At 41.8% G+C, this 25,264-nt stretch overlaps 1 protein-coding gene across 1 annotated transcript in view; it reads right to left on the bottom strand.

The window, feature by feature from the left end:
* The window catches only part of ERBB4 (erb-b2 receptor tyrosine kinase 4), a 1,957,545-nt gene that overhangs the window by 254,821 nt on the left and 1,677,460 nt on the right, over window positions 1-25,264 (bottom strand). Inside the window, exon 20 of the mRNA XM_069225651.1 lies at window positions 4,714-4,899. Coding sequence (XP_069081752.1) covers window positions 4,714-4,899 — 186 coding nt within the window. The remainder of the gene's footprint in view (window positions 1-4,713; window positions 4,900-25,264) is intronic.

Raw genomic sequence — 25,264 nt, 5'->3', positions numbered from 1 at the left:
AATAACAAATAGGTCTTGGGGATCAATCAAGATAAGAAGGAATGCAGGCCAAATGACTCCTAACTAGGGGTGAATTTATATGTTTTGTTCTTTGTTTTCCTGAAAGAGAGGGGGAGTGGCATGCTTGTTTTCGAGAGGGAGACCATTCTAGAATGTGGGGCCTTTACAGCAAAACCATTGCCCTGGTCCAGGAATCTTCAGACAGGATAGTTCAACAGTAAGGGATTGACATATTGGAATTCCAGTAGTTGCACAGGTCATGATTGATTTTAGTTCGAAAGAACAAGTGGTGAATATTGTGAGGCATATGTGTACCATGTACAATATATTGAAATTAAGCTTAGATATTATTAGCAGTCAATGAATACTTCTAGATTAAGTTACACGCATGCCCCCCTCTGTTCATGCAAGCTTTGAGCTTGGTGGCTGAATGTTGGAAGCGTTGAGTTAATTGAGCTGGAAAATCTGTGTCCCAGTGGCATGGAATCATTCAGTAACACTCCATACGTAAAGAGTTGGTATAACTAGGTTTGCTGTCACTGCACTGACCACTGACACCTTTCAGTTGGAGTGAATCTAGCGGGTGGCCCAAAAGATGGAAATAGTTGGACGAATGCACCATTTCCTCCACCACTTATCTATCGAGTGAATGCTGGAGCCATCTTGATTCTTATTAGATCTGACAAATATCACATATTGACTGAAGTGAGGGAAAGAAGGGACAAAGAAATTATATTAACATGAGTGGGTACCAGGAAGCCGGGCAGAGGACCTATTATTACTATTCATTCAATTGTATTCACTCTGTGTGGAAGAAAGATGCTTTTATCAGAAGAAAATTAGTCAAGTATGTTTTCGAGGGTTATAACGCTCACAGCTGCAACTGGGATATCACCATAGAGGTAAAACTTTGCAGGTGGATCTGCTTGTGTTGTTAGTTTGTATTGTTGTAGTATATCTTATCTGAGAAGAGTTGGGTGTGATGCATAACATCCCCAAAAGTTGTCTAGATTAACATGCTTTCCTCTAAACTAAAAACATCTAAAACAGATTTCCTACACTTAGAGGCAAGCAAATAATCTCCACTCTAGGTCAGAACCACACAGTACCCCCACCCAAACACACCTCTCAGGGCCAGCCTGGCCTGTATGAAAACCTGGCGGTGACCGAAGGACAGTCTGACAGCTCAATGTGTGGGCTGGCTTTTTGGCTATTTGTGAGCCTGTTTTATGGTCTGGTAGGCTGGATTTTACTGATGATTTGTCTAATATTACCACAAACATTGGCTGCAGCATACACAAATGCATGCAGCCTCCCATACCTGGCAAACACATATACAGCTTGCCTTTACAAGTTCAGAACTGCCTGAATTTTCAAAAAATGGTGCACTTTTCTAGCTATCTGATTTGCTGATGGGGGGCACTTTACTTTGGTGCTCCAGCCAATTTTCTGCCCAAGTGAGGCCAGCCCCCACATTAGTGCCTCAGGCTGAAATGCGGGTGGTTACCATAAAACAGAAATTAACTATGTAACCCCACATATCTAAGCTTTTCAAAACTGCCTCATCAAACCACCTTTCCTCTAGCAGATTTTAGAACAGCAGTGCAATCTCTGGTTCTGTCCTTCTAATGTGGCAGCACTATAATAGCTAGGCTACACAAAATCTCCACGCCACATTTCATTTCCATCTTACACTCTACTGCACGCCTGCCAAGGGAGCATACAAATCAGACAGCATTATGCCCATTTTTTGAGATTCTCAGTGGCTACCACTTCAGGCTAGAATATCCCAATTAGCCGTCAATGCGCTTCGGTCTGTCCTCCTACACAAGAAGCAAACTCAATACCACAGGTTGTCTGAGAAACGCCAGATACAAACGAAAAACGCTCAACCAAGCCTTCTGCTGTCAAGCTCCGGAACTTTGAAGAGCCTACCAGTAAGTACTCAGACACAACTCAAACTTCTTATCCTTTGGCACAGCTCTACACACTCATCTATTCAAACTCCACCAAAACTGACTGACCCGTTCTTTGCTGCTGTGCTTAAGATACTTGTATATTTTCCAATTATAGCTTGTTTTTAGTCAATTCTATTCTACACTAATACGCTCTACATTTGTAATTAGTTCTGTAAAACTTGTTTTATGTTACACGCTATACTACACATGAAATGAGGCCTTTGTTATACAAATACAACAAATAATAAATACAAATTGCCTGGTCTGATCTTCCATAATCCATAGGGTACTATGGAGTAAGTCCCTAGTAACTTTAAACATTCGATCTCCCTCAGTGACATGGGAATTTGTTAAAGCACGAACGCATTAAAAACAATCCGTATTATTTGCTATTCTTTAAATAAAAATAATTATTTTGCTAGTTCTGCTACTGCAATAGACAAGATGGCGGCGTCTGTAGCTGTCACGTGACCGAATGAAGCTTGGTTAATATTTGGTATGACGACAATGCCAGAAGAAGAAAACGAGCACTGCCAGGGGAATCGGAGAGCGCCTTCAGTCACTGGAACGGCCTTCTCCCCGCGCTCCTTTATAAGGCTTATCAAACGCTTTCATTGGGCCCCGGGGGCTTTCTTTCCAGTGGAAGCTGCCGCGCTCTCGTGGAAGGCCCTGCTCTCCCATGGTTCTTCCTGATTAGTATGCAAAGGCAGAAAACACTTACCAAAAAGCAGTCTTAAATAACTTGTTTTAGATACCGCACTAAATGTCCTTTAACTGCCTCAACATTACTTACTACTGCCATTAAAAAGCGAATCTAAATATTGTGGGTTAAGTACATCAGGATGAGATTGGTCGTGCACACACTGTAGATCTAAAAGCATGAGTGACTACCCTTCTAAAATCAATATTTAATTAGGCTACATACTGCTTAGTGTGTGCATTCGAGATAAAGTATCTCAAGGCTATGTCGGCTTCTACAACTACATGAAAACATCTCAAAGACGTGTCTTGTTAAACACCATGCAGACACCTGCCGCCTGGGAGCCATTGCAGGAGAGCTTGGGGGCTGTGACTAGGACCCTGTCAGCACCAGCCCTGCTCTTGGCTGTGGGGGGTTGAAGGTCCACGGCCAATGAGATGAGCCCACGCCACAGCAAGATGCTCTTAAACACACAGAAGACCCTTACATATTATGTGCAGTACCACAACCAACTGAATGAGGCTCTGTGTCAGCACTGCGGCAACAAAGCGCTTCTCAGAGGAGGCATTGGAAATCCTTTAGACAATGAGGAAGCTGGCGAGTCTTGAGTGAATGCCACAGGTTAGAAACATTGTGAGCTTTTCTATGAATTTGATTTGGATTACTTTGGCCAGTTGTCAAAGGCTCACTCCTCTGGAAAGGTGGCATTACTTGCTAAAATCAGCCTAATGTTGTATTGAGTATTTTCTTAGTCACGGGAACCCCCTACAGACTGCTTAGTAGGTGTCCTCTGGGTATCATACAAGAGGAAAATATGTGAAATATAGTAGTGACAAGGACAACAAGCACTGACAAAGTCAAAAGCTAGTTGGTCTGGTGTTGGTTATGAGCCTTTTGGCTTGGTCAAAGTTTGTTTTATGTATTTTGTGTTGTTTTTGGTAAAACTGTATTGTTAGGGAAGTTGGTGTGCTCTTACCCTTGTAAAAGAAAATAACAACTTTAGCTACAAGCAAAAATATTTTTTGTTCTAAAAAACACAAATTGCCTTAGTAGTCCCTGGCACTGAAGGGTACTACTGTGTGTGTGGATGGGCTCCTTGTGAAATTGGAGAATGTGATCACTCACAGTGAAGTTAGCCAATAGCTAAAGCGGTTGACCTATTGTCCCATATCGTATACTGTAAGAAAAATGCACCTGGCACAACACTAGACCAATGGATGAAGAAGGCACTACAAACATATTTAATATAGACTTTTAGTAACCTCAAACCATGTTGGCTAGTGTCAGACCTAAAAAACAAGCAGGATGTTCTTAACATCATAGGTTGCAACAGATAAATATGCTGGGCCACAAAGAGCACCGTGGGCAGGACAGTGGGGAATAACAGCTACACATATTGAGGAGAGTATACAGGTGCCACAAGATGATGTGTGCCAGCAGCAGATACCTGTGACATCTGCTTTGGAGGGACTCAGTGATGACTATTCTGCCTTAAACTGGCAGCCGAAATCTGAATGGTAAGCCTTGCCATGCAAAGCCCAAAATACAGCATGGTGATCTCATAGAAAGGCAGGGAAAGGCAGGCTTCCCATTTCTTATATTTCGTGGAGGAATGTGGCAAATATTTGAATTCAGCTTTCAATTACACCAATGTGTTAAATATTTTTGGGAGTGCTTGTTGTTTGGCATCCATCTAAGTACATTCTCTGCTTTTCATGGGTCCTAGTGGCTAGAGTGTGTACACTAGAAACAATGAACCTGCTCAGAGCATCTCAGATATTCACAAGATCCCTTTGGCTACACTACATTAACAAATAGGTCTTGGCTCCTTAATCTTTCCATGATGCTGATACCTTTTGGAACACACAATATGTAGAACAGCAGGCCCACATCACTGCAGGGCAGATCTCTACAAATAACAATGTATGGCATGCCTACAGTGATTTGTGTATCAAGTAAGGCACACCTTAATGTAATGTCACCATGCAAACAAAATCAAACACACTCTTATATTTACAATGGCATAGAGTATCAAATAGATATTAACTGGCCTACCTTGGCTATCTGGACACACCAATTTAGCAGAAGCTGGGAGCCGATGTTGTCCTTGTGCTCATGAACGTAATCCAGCAGGCATCCATGAGGCATGAGCTGGGTTACCAGTTGAATGGTGGGGCTCAGGCAGACGCCCAGAAGTCGAACCAAATGAGGATGGTCCATGCTTGCCATTATCAGAGCTTCCTGAAAAAAAAGACACGACAAAACAATCTGATGTCACCTGTGTATCAGAGGGAAGATTTTCAAACCCATCAATCTCACTCACCTACTCAGTCCTTATAAACGATTGCTCAAATTGGCCTACAAGATTGTTCCTATCCTATGCATCCCTGTGCAGTGTTGCATACCTCCCAGTATGGTATCAGTTGTGTATCTTCACAGTGAAATGTTGTACCCTCCCCTTCATTTCACTGCAGCCTCCTAAATGTGGTCCAATCTTTTGGAATTCCTCCCACCCATATAACACAATTCCACTTCCAGTCCTCCGATAAATAGAAGGATAATTTAGAATAGTATTCTGCTCCTCTAATTTATCAAATATTGACTTGCAGTGGTAGGGTCAAGCACCCATTCCACATTGAACCACATACTGCATCAATATGATTGTTAAGGAGCCTAAAATTATGCTTACACCCTCATTAGGAGGGACTTGTAATCCTCTCAGTAACTTTGCACCCCCAACAATTCCTAGACTCTGAGGGTCCCCTTAGAAATGAGGTATTACCAGGGGAACAGATTATTCAGGGTCCAATTGTCTCTGTAATTATTTATTTTGCCCGAGTTTCACTTGGATATTTAAGCAGATTAACTCCCAAAGTGAAGCAAAACAGATCAGTGGTGATCCTGTGGATTTTATCATTTTGATGTGGCAGATAACTGCTGTCACCGGCATCATTGGAATTCAAAGAGTCAATGAGTGACACATCCACTCCCTAGTTTAGCCATGGTGCAAAATGTTGATACTTGCGGTGCTTCAATGTTTCCAGTCACTCCTTTGTGGCCTAGGATCTTCCCTGCCTAAGTGCACGATAAAATGTGCAGTGTCATTTGGCTGGTTCAATTTAAGATACTATCATCTTAATCCCTCAATGGTCTCTCAGCTGTGAAGGATTAGCAACATTTCCCCACGTCCTTGGTAAGCTAGCAAGCATGGAATAACATTGGAGGTAATCTTGTCTCACTAGGTGATATTGTCTACTTGGCCTGCACAGTGACTCAGTCTCTCCTCACTTTCATTCCACTGTATGTGCCACACATGCTTGCAAACCATCATATTATTTTGGCACCATCACTTGGAGTACCATGGCCCAGAAATGTTGGAGACCCACTGCAACCCAGTAGGGGCGGTCTTACAACAGAGCAGGGTGGAAGAGAACCCCATTTGTTTTGCTTGTAAATAGGCTGTGGCAGAAATTGAGCACCACTGCTCCTCCACTACTAAAGCTGGACAAGCCACTGAGAGCTCAAGCCAGGCTTGAGCCTGATGCCTGGTTCAGCTAGAGGTCCTCTTGCAAACTCAAGCCCAAAACAAGCTGCGGTCTCATAAGAGATGATGCGGCGTAGGGGATAAAGCTGCCAACCATGTAACATGGGAAACCAGGTTGTAATCCCGGCCTTGGTAAAGCATCCTGTGAACTCCCTTCAAATCTCCCCGTGATGAAAAATAAAAATGTAACACACTTCTAGTACTTCTATGTTCTTGGGCAAGGTCTGCACTATTTAACACAGACAGAAATAAAATGTGGATTCTGTCTGTCACCAATCCTCTAATCTCAACCTAAAAGAATTAAGGGCAAAGCATTAACCTTTGAGGTGAGAAAGAGATAACCATTTTATGGCTAAATTGCAGTGTGAAACTGGAAAATCTGTGATCAGTCCTGGCTTTCTACAAACCCAAAGTGTATGATCCTAGGTAAATACTGTATTTCACTGAGCCTCATTAGGGTCTAGCCTCTTAGCGCGTGAGTCTCGCATGCAAGACTCTGCTGTGTTTAGTAAAGGGCTTGGCGCCTGCCTGTTGCTCACCATTTGTTGGTTTGCCTGGCACCCTTCTTTACAGCCTTGTAATTCGTCAAGGCATGTCTGGCATCATTTCCGTTCCTTTGTGTGGAGCAGGGATCAAGCACTAATTGATTTCAACTGCTCGACATGATCGAGGTACTATTTTGTTCTAACTTCCAGTGCCCTGTAAACAGAAGGCTTGTGACTGGCAAAAATTTGCCCAGCAGGACAAACAAAATTGCTAAGTTTTATTTTTTAAAGCTAACTTTATTTTATTTTGTTAAGTTATTTTTTCTCAGATTCCACTAATGTTTTTTTTGTTTTTGCTCGTGGGCGCTGTTGTCAAAAAATGACAATTGTTTGAAATATGCGAGACCTTTTGCATTGCAAATTCTTTTTTTTTTTTATGAGAGCACCATAAAATAAGTGAGTTCTGTATGTGCACTGTAAAAAAAAATATCTTGTGTTTGATTTATTAGCTTCTAATGTTGCTTTATCTCTAATACAAATCTAGGCCACATATTAGGTACCTTTAAAAACTAATTCGCATCTACGTTCCCTTACAAATTGTTTTCAGGGCTGGGGCCGGAACTTTTCTCAGTTCATGTTTAAAAATGCTCATTCTTAATACATTTTTATTAGTGCAGGGATATAATGTGATGCATTAAGGTGAAACACTTCCGTCTGTTAAAGAAGTTCACTTTTTTTAAAAAAAGTGTGAAGACACCTGTTTCTTGCATGGTTCACATGCCAAATATTTTAAAGCCTCAGCTCGTACATGGGCTTGTAGAGGTTTGGCTCTGGCTCAGCTATCCATGGTAATTTCTTAGATCGCGCCCCTCAACCAGGGCCAGATTTAGGACAGTGCGATCAGTGCAGCAGCACTCGGAGTTGAACTAGGGGGTACTGTGCTTAGAAATAAATTATGGTTTTAAAAGCATCTGCTGCAGAGTTCCTTGTGTGTCCAGCAGTTTTAAGGCAGCAATACAAATGTGAAGATAACGCTAGTGATAAATGTTCCTGCTGGAGAGAGAGCAGAGTACTGTCTAGCAGCAGCTTTGACTCATCATAAAGTAGATCATAGGGTTAATATGCCTGTTGCAAAGAATCTTTACCATGCAGATCACAGAACTGTATTTTATGTGGATAGCACCGAGGTTTACTGATTTTGTCACTGTGATCCTTTTGTTACAGCAGTTCATAGGTTACGAATCTAATATAGAACAGTGATTTATGAACTGGCACCAAAGAGCTGCATGTAACCTGCATAATATGGTTAGGCTGTTACGTTTTTCTTTTCCCATTCTTTAATTAGGTATTCCTAATGCTGCTAAAAAAAAAAGGTTCATTTGGGTAGATATACATTCTTATTAGTAAAGCCAACCACCACCAGAACTTTAAAACAAACTAAATGTATGTGCGAGAAGGGCTGTAGAGAGATGAGGGGTATTGTTAGAGGGTGGTAGTGAGGGAATCGGTGAAGGAGGTCATTGGCGGGCGGGGGCCACCACCAGCTTGCCCTGCCTCTAACTACCACGTTCTAAGAGTAACACACACACACGGAGGACCTTTCCCGACAAGATATATTTTTTGACGTTCCTCCATAGCACGCCTTCATCCGATTTTCAGACACACACACCTGTGACCCGAAATTAAAATATATATGTCTAGGACAAGCGCTCATGGCGGTGCCACCGATCCTTAACTCCGAACAAAATAACTTAAACAAGCACAGGAGAGCAACTCAAAAAACACAGTCTTGTGAAAGTTGTCATTCAAACCGGAATTCAGCGTCTGCCGTAGAGCGAGAGAGAGAAAAGAACTTCTGCTATAGAGAGCAAATTGCTCATCCCCGCACAAAGATGATTCAAAAGCAAATTGCAGAGTATTTGCATAATAGTTCTCTGCTTTGTAAAAATAAAAAAAAATAAAAAAAAAGTACATAAGACGAAGAAGACACTAATTGTAGGTTTCATTTTTTTTTTCTTTTTATGGAAAAGAAAAGCGCAGATGGCCTCGGGTTTCGTTCCTAGCATGTGATGTTGGTGGGGGGGTTATGTGAAGATGGGCAGGACGGAAGGCGGGAAGCCGGAGGGAGGAAGCAGGAACTTGGGGAGGGGAGACAGAGGAAAGACTGAGGTGCTGAACCCTGAGGGGGAACTAAACAGCCGCGTCTGCGTCCGAATGGAAACACGGCTCGGTTAGCTTTCCCCGCCGAGGGTCTCAGGGACGCGACAGGGTCTCTTTGCTCCTGTCACTTGAAATTGCCACTGAAGGCCGCTGGATTAAATGCATTCTGACAGCTGCATTATCCATTTTCGCCAAACCAAATTACTCCAGATCTCTGCTGTCCCCTCCAGCTCTCACTTCATGACAGGTGGAGCTCGATATGGGGTCGCCAGCCTTTCTGCATGACGACACATGCTGGGGGGGGCGAACCTACTCTCGCTCCCAAACACCCAACCACCTTTGTTTATGTCTTGAAAGATCCCTTATTGGATTCATCTAGCCAATTCTACACAGGTCACAAGGTGAAGGGACAGCAGCGAAGCTAAGCGACACGTGCTTACAAGTAAGGTTACAGAGACTCCGTGATACCAAGGTCACAGTGCTCAGCTGCCGGAGTTTAGTTTAGCAGCTAAATGAATTCTGGGAGCTGAGCGTTGCTTCACTTTAGTTGATGCAATGAACTGACACACCGGAAGCCAATCATTTGTAAAAATAAAAGACCAGGACTGGAGTGTTCGGTGACACGGGCCCTCGGATCTGCATCCTAGAATAATAATAAAAAAATTAAAAAAAAACTCAACAATGCACTTGTGAACTCCCAGAATCAGAGTGGCCTGTTACAATCCATTCATTCTAGATATGGGAAGACAAAGCTCAGAATAGCTGCCTCTAGCCCCTTACCGCGGTCTAGACGACTCCGAGGCACCAAGTGGTGAAGGGGAGAGTTGCTGCCCTTGGTAGGTTCTCACTATAGAAACACCGCACGCGTACAAATGCATTCAAGGACAAGCGATTTGGTCTGGCAGTTGTCAGCAGTAGGATCAGGAGACTGGTCCAAGTTGTAATCTCGGTTCTTCACTTGATCAACTGTTGTGAACTCAGGGAAATCACTTTATCTTTTGTGCCTCAATCACTTTATCTCTCGTGCCACTTTATCTCTTGTACCAAATTTGGGAGTGCCTGAAAGCTACATAATCACTAACATTTGCTACTATGATAAAAACTTGCCATTTCAAATAAAACTACACCGGGGGAGTTAGAGGAGAGTTATTGGGTGCATCAAATAATATTATTTAAATAATGAGCCCATAGTGCTTTAATTGTATGTCTGTTGCAGAATGTGTGGTTGCATAACTCCACCATTATGGTGATTGAGGAGATAGCAAATGGGACAGCCAGGTCACTGAGACCTGTTGTCTCTTTCATGCAATTTCAGCAACACTGAAAATTTTAAAAATCTGCAATAGACGTCTTGCATGCGTCAAGCCCACAAAGCTACCTGGTGTATTCATTGCTCACATGCACAAGGTTAGGGTCAATACATTCATTTACCTATGTACAAATCCTGGTACAAAGTTACTCGTGTACAAAACCCAAGCAAGATCTAGATGTTTATGCAGCTCAACCTTTCTCTTAATGGGTTCCAAAATTAACTTGTAGCAGGATTAACACAACACTCAGTAGCATACATTCCATCTGCCGGCCAGTATACCTACATATACGACACCCCCCTGTCCCCCCCAAAATGTGCCTACACCTAGCTTACGCACATCCCACACCATTCTACCTTATCACAATCACATTTGACTCAAATCTATAAAAAGAGGGTTTAGAGTTTGGCCGTAAGCGGCCAGTCATCGAAAATTGATCGATGCCCTGTCAAACAACTTCAGCTCCCTCGCCTCATTTCGAAGTGGGGGAACCTCTGAGTTTCTAAGGGTGTAGTCCCTACCACATTTGCTGTGGGAAACACACTGTGTGCCGAGGAAATGTAGGCTCACGTAGCATTGGAAGGCCCACCTTGTATCATGCATGATGTATCATGTCGGAAGTGTTTTTTTCCTGACCGATCTGCCATGCATTGTATTTCCAAGCAGGAAAAAAACGATCAACGGCTCCCACGCTATGGGAATGCAACACCCGTTTTAGGAGTTGTCTTAGAGAAAAATGTTTATTGATTAGTCGTACAGTCATGATGTGTGCTGGCCAGCGTTATTCGTATTCGTCAAATGTGCTGGTAGAGATCCTGACACACACTAGATTATTTACAAGTGTGGGTAAAACCTGAATAATTTGCCCTGCATAAATTATGCAAAATGTCCAAAAACTATGTGAAATTTCACAAAATTACATGAAATGCTGGTTCTGTACCTCGTGTCCAAAATGATAGAAGGACACATTTTGCAGTAAAAAAAAAAAATCACAAAATCACATGTGGTGCAAACAACAACCACTCCCGTTCTCCTCATTTGCATTGTTCCCATGCTGCAGCAATAGAATTTTTATCAGAATGAAATTTTGTTTATGTGAGAAGACATAATTGCGTAATCATGGACATTTCACTTAAGTGCTGTAATGTGAAATGCAGTAATTATGTGAAATTATGCAGGCTGAAAACTCAGTTTCACCTGTGTCTAGTTATTAATTTTGAAAGGGTAGCCCTACCAACTTAATAAATACAATTAATCTACCTAGGGCACAAATCAGTTCTAAGAGAATCTCTTTTCAGACCCTTGTAGAAATGGAACAAGCGGCAGAGAATTCCAGGGAAACGTGTTTAATTCAAGCAGTACCAAATAATTTTGAAGTTAAGGAAAAAAAAACAAAATAACATTCCTAAACCAATTTAGAAAAATGAAGAACAATATAATAAGCAAAAATACACCAAACTGATCAAAATGGGATAAGGAGAACTGGACTGCAAATTATTAAAATTTAAGGCAAAAAAGCGCAAAGAAATCACAAAGCCTTAATCAAAAGGCAGAGTTTACAGTCAGCTATTATGTAGTGGAAGTCACATAGGTCAAGTGGGTGACACCAGTCAAAGTTCATACTTTCTGACTTAGACTACTCTCTGGAGCTACAGATCCTGTGGGAGTTCAATGCACAAAACTGAAGCCAGCGAGGGCCCCTTGAGGTGGGAAACATCATCTTAGAGCTCCTGCTGTAGCCTTCAGTTTGGTGCTAAAATCTCTCAGAGGAACAAATCAGGATTTTATAGCACAAGAGGTTACTTCAAAACTGGGGTAGTGTTGCTGCATCACCATCGTCAAAGTTTTTACCTTCAGATTTAGGAGGCCACCCAATGTACCCTTGGAAATAAGTTTCTCTGCCCAGTAGGAGTTGGTGGTTATTTGGCTTTCTGGCTTCCATTAGTCAGACAGACTCTTCTTTCTTCAAGATGTCTTCATCTTAGGTCCAGGAATGGTCTCAGCAGGTAGTGGTGAGGTGCAAGTCTTACCCTGTGTTCTAGCCAGTGATTGAAAAATGTCCTACATCCAATCCTAGCTACTTTTCTTCAGACTATCAATTTCCCTTTTCACCATTTGCTCTTTCAGCTTATTACAGATCCTACCAGAATTCGTCATTTTAGCCATGCTCCTATGTAGATGAAGTGTCCGACATAGGCTCAGGATGAGAACCGATTTTCAATCCTCCTGAGAACAGACACAGAAAGTCTCTGGTGGCTCGGGGAATCAATTGTTGCAGTTCATAACAACCCCAGTTGGGAGCTCAGCTTCAGATGAAGAGCTGTCTAAGTTTCCCTTTGTATTTCCAATGCTTCTGTAACCCACAAAAATGTCTAATCCTTTATTAAGTGTGCATAGACAACACCATTCTTACTTTCTTTCTGCAAGAGACCAAATCAAGCCATTATCTTACAGTAGGACAGTCATTAGTAGCCAGCAAAGGATGTGTAGTAAGTTTCTGGAGTAGGGATGTGAGGAATATTGTTTATCAGTTTACTATTGAATTCGATTTTTACAGTAAGTGGGAATAACTTTTGTATTGACCCCCCCAGGATTTTTTCCAAGTCAAGATAGAATACATTGACTGTTACTCATAACCAGGCCTGTATCAGTAAAAAGTAGATTTAGCTACACAGTGATAAACATCTTCTTGTAACTGTTGATTGTGGGGGCATACTTTACCTAGTGTCTAGCACGCCACTGTTATATACTAAGCACCCAGCTCTGCGGGCTTACAAGACACATTTGAGGTGACTTAGCTAGTATTCAAAAGTACTTCTTTCCTTGTCAAGCGTCAATGCAATACTTTGAAATTGTAGCCCAGCCACAACACTATGGGGGCTCTGTTCTCTGGAGCCACACATTGTTGTCATATGTGTGATTGATGTAAACACTACAGCCCACAAACTACATTTAAACTTACCACCACTTTTGCATTTTCTTTGCGATCTACAAGGACTAAGTCAATCAGTTGAAACCAATTCACAATACTTTAAACATACATAGACTGTGACAGTATTAGCCAGCGTAATAGCGCTATGAGTCATAGAACTAGCACAATGATTTTCTAAACATCTGTCCCAAAACAGAACACCTGGTCTCAAACAAAAACAAGCATTGGCAGTGCCAATATATCTCACCCTTAGGACTTATTAGTTTTGCCAATGCTTTTACGTGATGCTGTAAATCACAGTGCAGAATAACCCAAAAAGCAGTTAAAATAGGCCTAAATATACAGCTGTATCCTTTTGTAGCTGTGTGCGTGCATGATGACGCATGTGTGTGCACCATTACACATGCGGACCTACAAAATAGCGGTGGCACCTATTTCTTCATTTATCAATCTGAGATTGAGCAGCAAATTAAGAAATAAAATGAAGTAGTGCAAAAGTGTTTTTTTAAGGTGACGGGGCTGGCAGCAATTCACAACTGGGTCCTCCCCGCCCCCCCAAAAAATGAAAACATTTAATACGAAAAAAGACTGTGGACATGGGGGGCAGGCGGGAGGAAGTCGGGAAGCAGCCTGGACAGCCCACCCAAACTGTGGCAAAGCACAGAAAAACCAATAGTTGAAGGGGCAGTCAAAAAATGTACTCTCTTTTAACTTCTTACTATATTTTCTTTTTAAATGATGACCTTAGGTCTTCAGATAGACAAAATAAGGCGTATTTGTCATAGAAAAAAGAATACCAGCATCACACAAGAAATAAGAAAACCACCTCCTTGACTATTCAGTTGACACTATGGCATGCAGCAGGCCCAAGGAGTGTGAAAGGAATTTCCAAGTAGAATAGGCTAATGCAGAGGTCTTCAAACTGGGGGGCGGGCCCCCCTAGGGGGGCCTGAAGTGATCCCAGGGGGGGCCCCAGACTCTGCCCAAAATAAATATTATACAGATAACAGGCCTTTGTTTTAAGCAGAAGCATGCTATTGCAGTTTTAAAAAGGTAACAGTAATTAACTGCAATGTTTAAATAGGTTTAGATATATTTAAACATCGCCATTTTTATAAAATAATTGTGAAAAATTCTGAGGGGGGGCCCAATGATTTTTATTTTTCAACTGGGGGGGCGCGGCATTAAAAAGTTTGGAGACCTCTGGGCTAATGTGAGATTAGGCAAGCAGTACCCACTCACTAACGAAGCATTATGATTTTTGTGGCAGTCATTTGTACTGTCTAGTCGATAGTATTGATTGGCATATGGCACGAGGTCATGTCCAGGTGGTTGGACAGAATGGAAAGAATTCATGGCGGAGGTGAATCCAAAAATGTCCACAGATACAACAGTACCACTCCTTTACCATGAGCAATAAAGCAACTAAGACAACCAGTTGTTACAACCCCAATAAAATCCTCATAACACCCGTGACCAGACAAATGCCCCTGCCTCAATTACATACTACAATGGAAACACATTGCCACTTTGTGTCTGCGTTATGCATCTTCATGGAACACCAAAGTCAAATCAACAATCACCATCCCTCAACCCAAAACACTATTCTGCTTTAGTAGATGGCACACTAACCTCACTTGGCAATGCATTACCAAAAGCTGCCAAGATGCCTCAACGAGTTGAATGTTCGCCCCCGATGAATGTAGATGAATGTAGATCATGAGTTTGAATCCTGACTAGGCGGACTTAGCCTTTCATCAATCTGCAGGTGTTATTTACAGAGTTCAGAAATAGCAGATGTGCAATATGAAGCGCTATGCAAAAAGTAAGTCATTAAAAGAAAATTAAAGTAGAGTTCAAATGTACACCCCTACTATGTTTGACAAGGCAATATGACCCCAAATACCAGTGACCCAATTTCTCAACCATAGCGACAAGCATACATAGGAAGCACATTAGCCATTTGGCAACATAGCATCCTGTGGTCGGGTGGGCACATCCCAGCTGTCTAGCAAGATGTCAATGGGACACCATACAGATGATTCATCAAATTTCTACTTGTTTCTCCTCAACTTCTTTATTTTACGCATTATATGTGCAAGCATTTCTTACTCAAAATTCCTCTCCTTTTCTTTATGTTTTTTTCACTCCGTACCTTAACCTCATTTCAAACATCAATGCATTTGGAAACTCCGAGGCTAAATGCAGTGCGGATGTAACTTCGTCAATTGTAAGTGTCAAATGAATAAGTGTATTTTTCAGTCATAATAGTTAAAAGGACTTTATATTTTAAGTCTAATTATTTATGCAAATTCAAGTTGAATGGAGAGTTCTTTGAAATTTAAAACGAGGTTAACGTGTGGAGAGAAAAATATAAGGAAAACAAAGGAGTCGATATGCACTGAAACACCAAATCCCCAAGGTTTGAATGAATGAGCAACTGTAAACTATGGGAACATGTGGATAGCAAGTGAATTACATAAGAAAAATAAATAGTACCTCAATCACAGCGAGGGCAGGGATAGCCAGCGGAAGTACATTAATTAAGCTAATTAATCTGTACTTCATCCGCGTGCCACAGAGAGAACAGAAAGTGACGCATGGCCAGCGCTGGCCAATGAAAAGGCAGCAAAGAAAAGTAACAATGATGCCAGCAAATGGTCAGCTATGGGTGTGTTTCAAGCCCATTACTAGATACAAGAGTCTCTCAAGCGGGCTCGACCTAAAAAGGAGAAAGCCTCTGTCTAAGCCTTATAGCACTACCTCTCTAATGAGGATGCACGTAGGGAGTATAATGTTTGCAGTGTTGTGTTACACATGGTGTTTCACTCTTATGATATCATGAGGCAAATGAGTCATTTGCAAACATAAATTTGTCCTGCATAATCAATGATCCATTATTGTTTTTTTAAAAAAATTTTTTTTAAGTTGTATCAAGTTACCTTTTTGGTTAAAAAGTTTTCGTTTCTAAACTGACACCTTTAGCAGAGGTTCAAAAATCTTGAAGGAGTCATTAATGATTTATAACCCCTCTTCCAGACAACTAGCGCATCAGCTCACTCAACAAAGGTGTCTTACATTAATATGAATGAGCTAATTATACCACAGTAAGGTTCAATTGCTTGTCTAACCGGAGAATTACTTGCTAAAAGAAATCTGCTAAGCAGAGTCTATTGCATCAAGAACTTTTTGGTGTCTGACTTCCACACACACCCATCCACCGCCATAAGTCTATCCAACTTATTTTTGTGAACTCAAGTGAAAAATGTCAAGCCTAAAATGGAGCTCTCCTTGAGGCAGAGGAGATATTTACAAAGTAAAATCAAGGGAGGCCTCTGAAAGCACGGAAAAGTAGTCCCTTCGTTTTCTGAGTATCAAATTATTTAACACAAATCTAGCATGCCAACCCGCCCTCAGGAATAGACTCATAATGCTGCTTTTTTCCTCAAAAACAATGCTTGCAAGAATTGATAACATAGTTAGGAGGTAGAAAACATGTAAGGATATTAGCAATTTAACAGATACCTTTTGACCATGCGTACTAGGTGCAGAGAGGACAGTCTTTTTTAATATCCTTTCATAGTTCAACTATTTAATTTCTCTCAAGGCTCTCCAAAACATGGTAACAAAATATTTAATGAAAAAAATACAGGAAGAAAGAACATGCCACATCAAGAGACACAAGCAGCCAGACTAAGCAAAAAGAGAAAACAAGCAGACACTTTCAGGTCAATTTCTCCAATATGCCAAAATAGTGGCCACAGCAGTTATGGCCGTCCTTCCTGGGGGCTTCATTAGTGACCATGCTCTCAATGGCGTGTGGCTATAGATCCATAACGCACATACACTGCGCATTGCATGCAGATAGACAACTGACTCTGCTACAAATAGAGGACACTTGTTAGCATGTGTGTGAAGAGCTCCTTACATCCAGGGACTCACTCAAAATACATTCAAGAGTGTGCGTGGTGTTGCTTAGTGTGAGATTTAAGTTGACCCAATACTATATGGTACATATGGCATATCTCTCCCCAGCATATATCAAAACAGATTCCAGAGCTGCACCATATGTGGTGCACTGGTGGCAGACTTTCTGCACATAGTATGGCACTGCCCAGATATAGTGGACTGCTTTAAGGCTACATTGCAGCTCATTAAGCACACAACGGGCTCCAAGGTACAATACATGATTAAATAGTGCATGTTTGGACTCCTCCTAGATAACCCTAGAAGAAAACTAAGTAGGCAGTTTGTGATGTTAGGGCTTATAGCTGCTAAATGACTGATTGCAATAAGCTGACTGAGTGCCAGACCACCTGCACAGCGAGATTGGAGAAAGACTGTGCTGGAGTGGGCTGGCACGAAGAGGCATATATGCGGAGAACCCACTGGGATTAGAGGGTGGAGGACGACCTGCTATCTTGGAGTACTATGATGCAGGCGCTATTGGAATCCTCAGATGGATACCAGACTATTATTGAATAATTGGGCAATGAGCTGGGATGGTAAGGTGAGGAGAAGAAGGGAGGCAAGTGATACCCAAGGACTCCCCATGCTACAAGGAATGAGAGAGAACACTAGACATTAAGGGCCATATGTACGAACACTTTGTCCCATAGACACAGAATGGGCAAAAACCTTTGCTACATCTGGCCCTAATTTCCTGAAACCATATATTTTATTTCGACATGCTAGATGTCTGGAAGCTAGGGGGGACAGTGGGTGAAGGAAATCATTATGATGGGCATACCATTGATTATACCTGGTGTTGTTAACATTGTTAGAAATGGAGTTGTCCAACACTTCTGGAGATGGACTAAAATGAACTGCAACACATACTAGTTGGATTGATGGTAGGTATAACCTGCCTAATGGGGCGAAACAGTGTCTCACACTGGGGGATATAAAGTCATAATCTGTTGAATGTATAGTGGGATGGTATGAATAGGACCCTTGTGCTTCTATACCGAACAATGCTACTGTCATAACATGGCCACTGCTGTTGGTCATTTGAAATGTTAATAAAAACATTTATAAAAACAAACAAACAAGAAACTCTAGCAGTCTCCATGGCACAGCCACTCTAGGACCAGCCCAGAAAAGAAGCACTCCAATGGCACATTAGGCAGAGAAGGTATAAGTGGCCAGAGTATTTGTAAAACAGTGTATGGCAATAGTGTTTGTCAGTGCTTTCTTCCTGAACTAGATTGGGACTTTTTTGCATAATCCATCTTTTTGTTGTTGTCTTCGCTGTGTTTTCCAGGCAGTCATGTTCCACCTCTTCTTTCCTAATTGATCATGGGGTTTTGTTTTCCTTCCTAAGCATTTGTTCCCGGCAGGATTATCGGTTGGCTTCAAAATACCAATGTCTTTGACTCTTTGGCAGGCATCCTTGTATGCTCAAGAACAAATCACACCTGCTGTGATCCATAAAACTGACACACCAAATATAAATTCTTAGTTGTAATTCTGTTTCTGACATTGGGGGAGTTGTGGCTCATCTTGTGTTTGTTTAGTATTAAGTAAGGTGGTGCCCCACGTTCTTACATGTGTATGGGAATAATTCCAGTCCTGTTGTGTGCAATCCTCTTCCTGGATACCCATGTTAACAGTATGTGGCGCTGTGTGTTTCACTTTCTCCTTCCCTTGTTCATTATTTAAGGGCTGGTTCTTATGTATGTACTGTGATAGGGGGTAGGGTCGACCCTGAGAGAGCTAGGTGGTTTGACTTTGGATTCTCTCCGCTATCTCACGCATGAAACCCCTGCCTAATGCTTTTTCAGCATTGAAGGGCAGGACACAGCTAGCGACACAGCTACAGACTGCAGAGTCCTCAATGAATACAATTTCTTTTTATTGATGCACAAGTCAACAATTCATCAACAGTACAGACATTCTAGATAATGTGAGGAATTTCTATATAGGGCTAGGGCTCTAGCAAATGTCTTGCATTAAGCATCTGAAAGGGAACACAGTTCGTCTTAGAATCTGGATTGTTAACTATGGGGTACATGAAAAGAATTATCTTCCACGAAGGTAACTAAGTCAATTCCAATGAAGTACAGAACATAATTCAAGTGAGAAATTCTAGGCTTAAGCTTGGCTGCTTGAAGGCTCAAGCACCAGACTCTTCTCTGAGGGAAATGCAAGTACATTATTTGAACACCACCAAAGCAACATTAAAGAAATCGAGGACTATCATTCCCAAACCGATTTAGTCAAAAAAGACTATATAATATGTAAAACAAACTCCAGATGATAAAAAGTAATTCTGAATGTCATACGTTATGAAATGTCTTAACTAAATGTCAAAAACACCTATAACAAACAGGAAAAAAGTAAGGTTTAATGAGAGCCAGTGACCAGGTCTTAGTTACTTTCCAAGCCAAATGTACTTGAATGTGGGTCGGATAAGGCTTGGCAGTTCACCTAAACCAACAGCTTTACCTTCCCACTTAGTGTTTGAGATAGAAGTTACATGTCTCCAACATGGCAAAGAAGGGAACTGCTGCCACTCAAAGTTCTACAAGACCAGATACACTAATGTTGGGGTCCCTCACCCACAGTTGTGGGGCCAAAAGCTCTGTACTGGACCAACTTGAAAGATGTGTTTGGTGAGTTTGCTTTGTCGCCAGGGTTACTTGGCTGATTTTTCCCACTGTCAATGTGTAAAATCACACTATGGCCCTCATTACGAGGCTGGCAGTCTTGAGACTGCCAGTCCCACGGTGACAGTTGGACCGCCGCACTCCAGGTGGTCAGACCCCCACATTACGAGCCTGGTGGCCAGATCACCGTCACTGCCGGGAATAAGGTTCCAGACGGGCTGAAGGCGGTCAGACTCGTGGTCACCCACAGCGGCACTGAACATTAAATAACTCTTCCTTGCCCATGTTTGTATGAACGTGCTCTACTAAACAGACGAGGAGGGGTTGTTCAAGAATATATGAATATGAGAGTGTTCTGTTGTCTCAGATACAGAGCCAGTGGATAGAGAAGTCACATAATGCAAAAACATAATCTAGGGAACAGTGAGCAAAGCTACAGGTTATGCCCTTCCCTATTAGCACATCCCTAATATATCTAAACTCATAACATCCTAACTTCACAATATTCATTCATATTCTTCTGGTATACTTTTGAACTTTTTACTAATGAAGGAACCTAGTATTAAATAATCTAAAAACCTTGCTCTTTTGAATTTATAAGTTTGTAATATTGTGCTAGCATGCATGCTTGTTTGCTTAATATCCATCTTTACACTTTGCAAGCACTAATGCTCAATTTGCATAGTAGTTATACCTATCTACATCGGTTGTTATCTTAAACATACACATGCATTTAGTCTATCAATTTATACTCATTATTTGTTTGAAGTTTTTTCATGCCAAGAGAATTTTTAGTATCATTCTTTTTTGTTTCTTCCGGTGTAGTGTGAGGTTAAATAGCACATCTGTTTCACAAGAGCTGGATGGGCCAATGTTGGTGTTGTTCTTACAATTTTTATAATGTGCTCATACCTCTACATTTAAACATGGTGGCCTATATTTATGAAAAATTGCGTTTCACTGCCCTAGCACAGTGGTGCGTCATTTTTATTAACGCGAGCTAACGCAATTCCCTAACGCCATCCGTTTACTATATTTATAAAATGACACACAATGGCTCTGAAGAATGGTTAGCGTCTCACAAAAAGACGGGAGCTGGTGACGGATGGCATTTGGGGAAATGGCGCAAGTGTGTCAAAAATGGCTTTAGGCTGACTAGCGGCAAAATATCTGCTGCTAGTCAGCCTAGAGTCATTTTTTGACAAACAAGCAGCCAAAAAATTACTTTTGTCTAAGTATAGACAGGAGTCATTACCACTACCCCAATGCCCACCACAGGGGACCAGTGTCCCCAGGGCAAGCCCAACATAACCAGTTCCAGCCAGGGGGGCCCATGTAAAGGCCCCCCGTGGCACACCACACACATACACTTACCTGCAACTTACCTGGGATGGGCTCCTTCCTCCTGTAGTGTCCCTGTGGTGTTGGTGGTGGTGATGCTGCTGGTTGGGGTGGGCATCTTTGACCCCATTCCATGGTGTTTCCCCATGGAAATGGGCCTACCTTCACATTAACCCCTGGTCTGACCAGGCTTTAAATAATGGCACTAAGCGGGCTTAGTGCCATTATTTAGTTCCGCCTCCTACTTGTGCGTTGTTTCAGTGTCGAGAGTTAAATATGGCACTGGGGGGGCTAACGTCTTTTTTTGGGAAGGGAACGCCTACCTTGCATCTCATTGATGCAAGGTTGGTTGGCGCTTCCTAGAAATGGTGCTAACTCCAATATTTTGATGCTAGAGGGTTCTAGCATCAAAATATAAATATTGAGTTAAGTCAAAATGAATGACGGTAAGGCGATGCTAACCTTCCATAAATATTGGCCGGTGTGTCTGGGATTCTGCTGATTACATATTTGTTTGTGCTTTTACAGAAATGTAAAATCATTGAAGGGGGAATTTCAAAAACATGAGTGGAAATATGTGTAGAAACCTTTCAGTGATAACTTCCTCTCAGCAGTTTTATATTCCCCATATATTTTTGTTGTTTCCTCAATTACGATTTTACATGTTTTCTGTAACTTCGAGGAAACAGGCTATTTTTCATATCTTGAGGTATATATTGAGTATATTTTCCACTATGCCCCATAATACTCACTTATTAAAACGCTAATTAGCAATCCAAACCGTTATTTGATTAGCTCAACGTTATTACAGATGCTTTCCATTAATTACTTCATACATTAAATACATGCACATAAAGTATTATGGTGATCCTTTCAGCTGAGGGCTTTAGGTAATTAGTACTAAAAGAAGGATTGAATGTTCCCAAGTTTCAGCATGAACAGCCATGCTCACCCAGCATAGCCCTATCACAATGAATGAGTCTTCCCTTGATGTCAACTTGCGCATTGGTGTAACACAGCACTAGCACAAAGATGCCTGTGCTGACGTTCAATCAGGGAGGTGTGATGGTATTGCCGACAGACACTACCAGCAATGTAGCGTCTACAAGGCGATATTGCAAAGTGCCTAATGCGTTCAGTGTATTTGTACATGGGAAAACACGCGTCTCTATGATATTGGACCATAGGCAAAGTCGCTAGGGAAGAGATTAACACTCCGTGCACGCACCTTTCCATCTTGCTTACATCTCATCAAATTTTAGAAACCCATTAAAACCTTGCCTCTTTACACCCAGTATTTGCCTCCTAGTCTGTTTACTGCATCTTTAGTATTTTCTCTCTGACCAGCAAAGACTGGGATTTTTAAAAGGCTTGGACTCTGAAGACACTTTGGTGTCAAGATGGTACAAAATCAATTTTTCCAACTGCTCAATTGCCGCAAGACAATATTGACTTACCTGGGCCCACGAATTTTTGTACTGAGTACCTCATTTCTAATTCATAAGCATGTATTTGTTTAGAAAAAAAAAATAGCGAGGTATGCATTAAGAAAACGTAAAAAAAAGAAACTGAATATATAAGGGGATAGTGTTGCTAGGATTTCTTCTCAGGATGGGCAAACCTTAGATTGTGGGCCGGTGACATTTAAACCAACGTCATTTGTGTGTGTGTGTGAGAGAGAGAACGGGGGGAGGAGGAGGGAGAATTGCGGTGGGTTTGGGAATAGGTGTCAGTTAAAAGTATAACATTCCAAGAATATGTAAACAGCGTCTTTTGTGAATTAATGGAAGAAATTCGCTTGTTCGAAGTGCAACAAAGCTATGCAGGTTCTTATCACAAGTAGGTGACAACGAGAGGTTAGATGAATCGCCCCACTCTCCACTGCATTAAACAAAAAACGTTTTTTTTTTTTTTTCGGATAACCTTTTCACAAAACCTGAAAAAAACCGAAATGCATTCAGAGAAAATCCCCAAAAGGGGTTTGGTGATGTTTCTTTGAAAAAATTATTTAAAATATGAGAGTGCAAATGTGCACTTTCACGGAAAGGTACCTATTTTGTTCGTTTAAACACGAGAAACGACAGGAGACCGGCGAGGGCATTTGGCGTCTCCCCTTATAAAAATAATTACTGTTGATTATAAAGGTGACTGTCTTTACCTGTAAATTTGTCAATGTAAATGGTGTATGGGGTCTATTTATGGCTACCCAATAGAACGTGCATGAACGGTGTATGTTTCTATAGTCTGTATGCCTGGTGTACGGGGGAACAGTTTAACTCTGAGAGGCATGGGTGTGAATGGTACAAAAGTCAGCAGCCTGTTTAAATAGTATTTGGGAATGATTTATGTGCACATTTTTTCATAGAGCATTCACACTTCTTTTTGGCTCCATTCTAGGGATAATCGGTCGATAAGAAATCCAAGGAGGCTTAGATTAAGCAAAAACATGAAGGCATTTAAACAAGGACTAATAGGGATATCTGGCATAGGAAAGTGGGGTTTCATATATTTCTCGTCCTCTCCACTGGGTACTTTTTGGCAAGATAGAATGGAGCTGCTCAGGGAACAGCCTGGAGAGTGAAATTTCCTCCTGCCAAAACATCTGTATTTCACCCCACACAGTGAGCATGTCCTCTGGATGGCCAGTTTTAGGCACCCGGTTGGTTTATACAGGGTCACGAGTTGGTAAGGTATGTGTCTGTGCAGACATTTGTGCACTTGACATGGGATTATAAACTACAATCCCTGCTTGACCAGCAGGCATGAAAGTGACAGCAGGAGCGATGTAGCTGGTCTGTTTCGGGCCCATGGTAAGTGGGCTGTATTGTTCACCCGTTCAAGTACGCACGGTGTTTGACAGGGAGGTCTCTGTGGGCGCCATTGCACTAGTCAGTACAGTGCAGGAGAGGGGTGATGACCAGTGTCATACAAATGGGTGAAGGACCAGAACAGATTGATGTTCATGGGGTGATGAATATTAATATGGTTGTCCAGTAGTAGTGAATGGAGTGGGTGTGTTGAATGTCTCAATGACAAATATAAGGGAAATGCTGTAAGTGCCGTGCAGTAGTCAGGCACCCTGTTTATGTAAGGCTCAAGTTAAAGGGATCCATGCTTTTCTGCAGTCTATAGAGCATGCAATGTCTTTGGCATGGAGGCCATGTGAATGCCATTGTAACAGACAATGGGGGTTATTACAACTTTGGAGGAGGTGTTAATCCGTCCCAAAAGTGACGGTAAAGTGACAGATATACCACCAGCCGTATTACGAGTCCATTATATCCTATGGAACTCGTAATACGGCTAGTGGTATATCCGTCACTTTACCGTCACTTTTGGGACGGATTAACACCTCCTCCAAAGTTGTAATAACCCCCAATGTACTGTACGACAACTGCCAGGACTTGGGGTGATCTGGTCTGGCAAAAGGAGCTAAGGCATTATTCGATGCAAAGTGCCAAATTTGACTATAGTGTTTACATGCGGGATGTAAGATGGTGTTTGAGTGTGGATATGAGAACGGAGTATATGGGAAGTCCTAAGTAGGTAAGTGGTTTGCGTAAGAACAGTAGATTTATTGGAAAGGTGTGCATGGTTGCACGTGTTGGAACATGACAGTGTAATTGTTTGTCATAGCTGTCTCCCTCTGTGTTTTTGCTTTAAATTTTCTTCTTTGGACCCCCTGTCTTTGCCTACCTGGTTGCCATTATGGATGCAACCATCAGGATTCCAGCTTCAGAGCTCCCCTGCAGAGCCAGAGACTGCTGCTGCTGTTAGAAAATGTATTCCCAACAGTGCCCCTTTGATGCCATTAAGAGAGTTTTACCCTTTGCCACTCTAAAAGAGCTTCATTTGTGGTGCAGCAGTGATGTATGTGTTAGAGGTAAGAGACATTTTTCTGTACCGCAGGAATGAGATTTAAGGGACCTTCCTCAAATGCCTGTTTGGACATTAATGCCAGCCCTCTTTTTCCAAACCTCGAACTTATGTGGGAAATGGTGCTGTGAACAGATGTGATATTTTGAAAAATGTTGTGTTCTTGTATTGATGAGTATTCTATTTCTCGGAGTCAAGGCATCATCCTGTCAGACTTGGCAGGGGAGATGAACAAAACATCTCACTCAGGTTCTCTTAAAAAATCATAGAATGATGGTCCTCTCTCAGAGGAAGAAATGGTCTTCACAGGAGTAGTTGTTTATACCCTGCCTGGTTTGGAGACTGGAATC

The sequence above is a fragment of the Pleurodeles waltl genome, chromosome 3_1, assembly GCF_031143425.1.
Source record: "Pleurodeles waltl isolate 20211129_DDA chromosome 3_1, aPleWal1.hap1.20221129, whole genome shotgun sequence".
NCBI classification, from domain to species: domain Eukaryota; kingdom Metazoa; phylum Chordata; class Amphibia; order Caudata; family Salamandridae; genus Pleurodeles; species Pleurodeles waltl.
Note: the sequence above shows the minus strand (reverse complement) of the source record. Positions and strands in the feature narration are given on the sequence as shown.